Source organism: Lactuca virosa, chromosome 5 (genome assembly GCF_052849685.1).
Source record: "Lactuca virosa cultivar CGN04683 chromosome 5, Lactuca_virosa_CGN04683_v6, whole genome shotgun sequence".
In the NCBI taxonomy this organism is placed as follows: domain Eukaryota; kingdom Viridiplantae; phylum Streptophyta; class Magnoliopsida; order Asterales; family Asteraceae; genus Lactuca; species Lactuca virosa.
Genome location: NC_136430.1, coordinates 223,655,027 through 223,662,023, shown reverse-complemented (window position 1 = coordinate 223,662,023; position 6,997 = coordinate 223,655,027). Strand labels below are relative to the sequence as shown.

General features: G+C 32.5%; 1 protein-coding gene and 1 long non-coding RNA gene across 2 annotated transcripts; one reads left to right on the top strand and one right to left on the bottom strand.

Moving 5' to 3' along the window:
- Window positions 1-3,353: 3,353 nt before the first annotated feature.
- On the bottom strand, window positions 3,354-4,623 carry LOC145116731 (quillaic acid 3-O-glycosyltransferase CSL1-like). The gene is made up of 2 exons (XM_079053059.1): window positions 4,030-4,623; window positions 3,354-3,480 (listed from the first exon to the last, which is right to left on the bottom strand). Exons 1-2 carry the CDS (start codon window positions 4,621-4,623, stop codon window positions 3,367-3,369), a joined length of 708 nt encoding a protein of 235 aa, XP_078909185.1. The 3' UTR covers window positions 3,354-3,366.
- Window positions 4,587-6,690, top strand: LOC145116732 (uncharacterized). The gene is made up of 3 exons (XR_013712280.1): window positions 4,587-4,650; window positions 5,957-6,001; window positions 6,468-6,690. It is a non-coding gene; the product is annotated as an uncharacterized LOC145116732 (long non-coding RNA).
- Window positions 6,691-6,997: the final 307 nt, after the last annotated feature.

The window sequence follows — 6,997 nt, the reverse complement described above, 5'->3', positions numbered from 1 at the left end:
CTCAAATCCGAAACTGCTCAAGCATTGATCGACTTCATCAAGCATATTGAACTAAGTTTGAAGAAAAAGGTTTGAAAGATCAAGAGTGACAATGGCTCTGAATTTAAGAACAATGTTCTTGATTCGTTTTTAACTGACAAAGGAATTTCGCATAATTTCTCTTCACATTACACTCCTCAACAGAATGGTGTTGTAGAAAGACGAAATCGTTCCCTTTGTGAATCTGCAAGGACAATGCTCACATATGCGAATCTTCCTCAATACTTATGGGCCGAAGCAGTTTCTACTGCTTTTTTCACTCAAAATCGATCGTTTATTCATCGTCGTTTTAGCATTACTCCTTATGAAATTATAAACAATCGCAAACCAAATGTTAAATTTTTCCATGTTTTTGGGTGCAGGTGCTTTATCATGAATCTCAAGGATCATCTTTCAAAGTTTCAGCCAAAAGCTGACGAAGGGATATTTTTGGGATATTCGCACAATTCGGTTGCATATAGGGTGTTAAACGAACGAACGAGAAAGATCGAAGAAACATTTAATCTCACTTTTGATGATTATTTTGTTAAACAAGTTGATAAAATCTTTGAACAACAACCAATAATGAATGAATCAAATAATGAATCTCAATCTTTGAATTCGTTAGATTTTGATTATGATTTGATTTTTGGTGTTCCAGATCGTGCCATTGATGCAAAAGTAAATGCTGATGATAATCGCGTGCCTGAAGCATCGAAACATTCAGAGGATTCCACTCTTACACAGGATAACAATGATTTGTTTTCATCAACAAATTCTTCCACGAATAAAGAAATTCTACCAATTATGACGAATGTTCAAGTTGAGGGGGAGCATACTTTCGAGGGGGAGAGAGTTAGACGAATGTTGATGTCGAGGGGGAGCATCATAATAATAATCTAATTGTTGAGGGGGAGCAAGTTGGAAATAATACAAATGTTTTGAATGATTAAACTGATGTTTTTCATGATATTAATGATAACTTCTCAAATGCAGGTGAAGGATCTGAAACTGAAGAGATGTTCAAAGATGCACTGTTGGACTTTGATCCTGCATATCCTCCAATGGATAGATGGATTAGAAGTCATCCAAAGGAACAAGTTTTAAGTGATCCACATGAAGGAGTGTTTACAAGAGCTCAATTGCGTGCAATGAATGAGGTACTTAATGTAAATCAAGAATTTTGCATGTTCAATGTTTTTATTTCAAAAATTGAACCTAAATCAGTCAAGGATGCTATGAAACATACTGATTGGGTTGTTTCTATGCAATCTGAACTTGCTGAATTCGAAAGAAACAAGGTTTGGAGATTAATTCCCAAACCAAATGATGTTTCAATTGTGGGTTTAAAATGGATCTTTAAAAACAATACTGATAAAGATGGTAATATTATACGAAACAAAGCTAGGCTTGTAGTTAAAGGTTATTTGCAACAAGAAGGTATAGATTATGAGGAAACCTTCGCCCGTGTCGCAAGACTCGAGGTTGTTCGAATATTTTTAGCCTATGCAGCGTACAAGGATTTTGATGTCAACCAGATGGATGTTAAGTGTGCGTTTCTCAATGGTGAACTTGAAGAGACTGTGTACGTTGAACAACCCTCGGGTTTTATTAATGAAGAATATCCTGATCATTGTTATATTTTAGATAAAGCAATATATGGGTTAAAACAAGGACCAAGAAACTGGTATGCAACTATTACCAATTTCTTAAAACAATTGAAATTTAAACAAGGATCAGTTGATCCCACTCTTTTTCGAAAGAAAGTTGGAAATCATCGCGTACTTGTTCATATTTATGTTGATGATATTATTTTTGGCTCTACTGACCCTGCTTTGTCAAGAGAATTCGAAAATTTGATGAAAAGTCAATTTGAGATGAGCATGATGGGGAAGATAAACAACTTTCTGGGATTAAATATTTGTCAAAGCAGAGAATGAATATTAATAAATCAAGAGAAATATACAAGAAATCTGCTTGAAAAGTTCGGAATGACGAATAACACAAAGTTGAGAGTACCAATGGCAGTTGGAACAAAACTAAGTCCTTCGTTAGATAAACCAACTGTTGACCTTACATTGTATCGAAGCATGATAGGTTCGTTACTTTACCTCATGGCAAGTCGACCTGATATCATGTTTTCTGTGTGCAATTGTGCTAGGTACCAATCAAATCCCAGGGAACCACATCTAACTGTAGTCAAGAATATTTTTCGTTATCTCAAATGAACAACTTCGTTAGGACTGTGGTATCCTTCAAAAACAGGGTTCCATTGTTGTCTAATTTTGTATTTTCTTTGATCCGTTGTTGGGAAATTTTGTAAAAAAAATTGTCGTCACTTTTATGCAGGTGGGCATGATTTTAAATAATTTAATAAATACTATAATTAAGTTTCGCCGGCGGTTTAGGGCGATACCGACAGTACTGCCAGGTCATGGCCCCTTCAATGGCGGGTTCCAACGTTTTAGGGAGGTGGGAACTCTTGTGCGGGTTGTTGAACCCGCTTCAACCTTTACTCCTCCTACATTGACGAATTGGAAAGAAGACAATCTCACAACCTTTACCTTCACTAGAATTTTCCCCATCGTCGATTGCTCCTACCTTATCAAATAGTTCTCCAAATCTTTTTGAACGTCCGATTGAAGATGACAAAAAAGTAAAGAAATCCTTAATCCCAAGTCTTTGAGCGTTTGTTTTTTATGGGCCTTATTTTTAATAGCTTTTATGTGAAAATAGGATTATGAGCCGAAGTTTTGTAAACCCAAATTTTAGTGTGCATCAAATAATAGTTGTAAAATAGTTTTTTTTTTTTTTTTTTTTTTTTTTTTTTTTTGTTTTTGAAATTCCAAGAATCACAGAAAAGATTTTTCTTTTGTTTGAAATTATTTATTTAAAATAGTTTGTTATTTTATATAAGTGTTCATAAATTTATCTAATAGTAACATGCATTTTATGAGAAAGTATTTGGATTAAAATATTAAAAATATAATAAATTAATTTCTAGGTTTTTAATTATTAAAAATAATGATATAGTAGTGGGTTGAGTGGGTTGAGAAACATAGGGTTTATATGTGTTGTGGGTTGGAAAAGATAGAGGAAAAAAGAAAAAAAAACCTGATGTGGTAGTAGGTTGAAAGGGAATAACTCCATCAGCCCTAATAGTGAAAAATGCTAAAAACATAAAGGAAACAATGTGACTAACTAGTAACCGATTCTCACAAGAATAACCAATTTTAGACGATGTCTTTTTCTCGTACTATCTTGCAAAGAGGAGGTTAGTTTGCAAAAATAAAATTAAAAAAGCAAGAATAGATAGGGTTTCAAAAAAGCCTAGGAAATATTTGAAAATTATCGTTGAAATGAATCGAAAAACCATACCGAAATATGTGGTGGTCGATCATTAACAGCAGAAGCACCATTGGTCTTTCGCTCTACGTTTTCTTTGAATTGTTTGTACGCTAACTGCATATATGAAGTAGTTTAGTTTATATTTGAATTGCCGTTCAAAAAAAAATTATCACATAACTTTATTTATTTTTTCATTTTGAGATAGGTTACTATAAAATTGAAGCCCGGACTCATGGCCGGTTCTGAGAAATTAAATATCCTCAAACGCTCAAGAAGAACTAGAAAAAAAAAGACCATTATCGCTATTATTAATTTTTATTTTTAAATAACAATATATACTAAAAAAATTATACTTTATGCAGCTGTTTACCTCAACGCCCCATCATACAGGTTGATCAACAATATTAGGCACAACATAACTTCTATTGGTTGCTGAATTAAAGATTGTTCAACTACGACAACAAAGTGTAGCTGCTTATGATTTTATTATATAAAAAAGAAGCAAATTATAATCTAAATGAATATTTTTATAATCTCGATATGAATAAAACCACCTTTGAACACTTTAAACTTTAAGATTGTGACATAAACTTATTATTTTTGTACGTTTGTATGAAGAGTAAAAAAGTAAAACATTATTTTATTTTTAGGATATTAATTTACCTTCATCTTCTGTTCATCATCTTCAAACTCCTGACTTCTAAAAAGCAATTCGTCATGTCCATAGCTAGAAAAGAACCACTCTGGACACCTACTCTTGACCCTATACTTCCTACAAAAAGGCAACCACTCCTTTGCAAATGAACATGCTTCTTTCATCGCATAAACCGTCGACGGAGCACCACCGTCGTCTGACAAATACACCGCCAGTTTTTCCGACGGGTAATCAAGTCCCATGGCGGACAACACCGTGTTCATGACCTCCACCGTCGGCTCCTTACTGGGGTCCGCCGTGCATATGAAGACGTCAACTTTCGGCAACTGGTCGTCATCAGGGAGGTTATGAAGGGCTACGGTTCGAGCCACCGGACGCCACCGGAAGGCTTGAGTTAAGAACCAAATGAAGGAGAAGATAAACTCGGAAACCGTCATGAGAACCCATGGCAGGGTGGGTACGTCGCCGTGGATTAAGTTGGTGAGCCTGTAGTATAAGATGGCGACGGTGGCCGTGAAGTGGAGGAGCATGTGAAGTCTTTGGGCGGCGGCTCGCGGTTGTTGAACGGAGCAGGAGTTAAGAGACATGGTGGCAGCTGCCATTTCTTGGTTAATTTGTGTTCCTTTGAGGTTAATTACTACTTTTTCTTCTTAAATATTGATTGTATATCAAGTGCTTTAAACTCCAAATCTTAATTCTATATTTTGTCACTACTTCTAATCCTTATTTTTGTAATATTATGGAAAGATATCGAATATATTAATTATGAACCTATAATCATGATTAATTATTTAAAAACATATGGAGATTTATAAAATAAAATAAAAATATTGCTTAGTATATAAATTACCATTTTTGGGGTTTGGCTTCCTTCCAAAAACTTCAATTGTTATGCAAGCCCTTCCCTCACGATACTTTGATATATGAATGACAAAGAATCTCCTATCCTAATAAATGAGAGCACAATTGCCACGTGTCAATTGCTCAGCCATTCTCAAGCTTCTATTCCCGTTCTTTTTTTTTAAAAGTGATTTTCCTAATTTGCCCTTAGTCTACTTTTTACTTAATTAAATATTCAAATTCAAATTCGTCCACCTATTTGAATATTATTTTCTTCCTTAGAGCATCCACAATGGGGAGTTTAATGGAAGAGTTGAATGAGGTGTCATGCCTACTTATCATTTAATGAATACAACTCCACCATTATGAAATGCCACCTTGGCATTTAATGGATTTGGAGTTCAATGGTCATTGAACTCTTCAATGGAAAAAAGGAAAGTCTTTAAATCTTTAAATAAATATTTTTTTAATATGTTTCATTGAACTTGTAGAGTTTAATGCATTGTGGGATAAAAATGAATAGAGTTGTATGAAATAGTGAATGATGATGTGATACTCCATTGAACTTTATAGAGTTCGATGCATTGTGGATGCCCTTATTTGTCTCATTCACCAAAACTTAATGTTGACTTTAAAATGTTCAAATCTTTAACGATAACATTAGGGATTACATATTCAAATTTGAAATCCTTAATATTTATTTAGCCCAAATTTCGTGAATACCCTATAATCCTATTAACTTATTTCCTGAATGTTTGCTACATACCATTAAAAAGAATTTACCGAAATATTTATCTATAAAAAAAACTACATCAAATAAAATCCAATTATACCATCTATTTATGTTGATCGATTATACCTTCCATTAATGTTAAATTCAAAATTCTTTAATGAATAAGGAATCCTGCAATTAAGTCTAGAAATTAGTTACTCTATGAAGTCAAACATTCAAAAGATAAGCATAATCTCTATAATTTGAATAAATTTTCATTGATTTGTTTCCTCTATCTCATTGCTTGGTACAACATAAATACACATAATCGATTTCTAACCTTTGGTAATTTTTTCTTTTGACGTGTCTTTCTGGTGAATCAGATCAACTCTCTGAATACCCTTCTACTTCACAAGTTAAACACATCAGTAAGTTTATGTATTTCTTTTCCCTTATTCCTTCATTCACACTATACTCTGTAGATTAAAACTCTACAAGGCATCGGTTTCAATTTTACATATTTTGGCGGTGTTAGACTTATGGTGGTAGTGTTCATATAATGCAATCATTTTAAATGTAACACCACCGCCAGTCTATAATTCAGTCACATTTTAAGTGTCACAATGCCAACGGATTCAGTATTACATTTTTTTTTTAAAATCCATTTAAACCAATTATAACAATGTACTTTTAAAACATATTGCTATAATATGGATAATAGTTCTTATTCAAATTTTCTTTTGATCAATTAGAAAGGTAGTTAGTGTGTGGTCCTCTTTTTTTTTTTTTTTTAAATATATATTTATACCATTTATAGCAATGTACTTTTAAACCACATTGCTATAATTTGAGTAAATTTATTATTTAATAAATTTATTATTTCACTTCCCGTAGGTACGTCTGTGTGAAATAGCTGCTCAAGGAAGACCTGTAATATCATTTGATTTTCACTAGACATCAATTAAAGTGGTAATACAATTTACATTGGGAATGGATATGGTGATCTTGCATATGCTGACATACACACATGTATATAATTCTCAAAACATTTGATGTTATATTGGTTGATAAAATGTGTCTCTTAGACAAGGGTAATTTCTCCATTTTACTAAAACAACATGATAGATTTTTTTCATTTTTCCCTTTTAAAGTTTAATTTTTTAAATGAAATAGGGTTGGGTTAAACTTACTTTTCTTTGAGCTATTGTTTATGTTTTTCGGAATTATAAAGTTACCTACCAAATTACTGATGTTTATATCCATTTCTTTTAATGTTTTTTTTTTTAAATTAAAACATATTCCTAACTAAACATATAAATATAAAGTATTTTAGTTATAATCAAAATCAATTGTTATATAAGCTACTCTAACAATTTAACTATGACAAATTTAACATACATCTTGATAATTCTTTTGATTTTAAT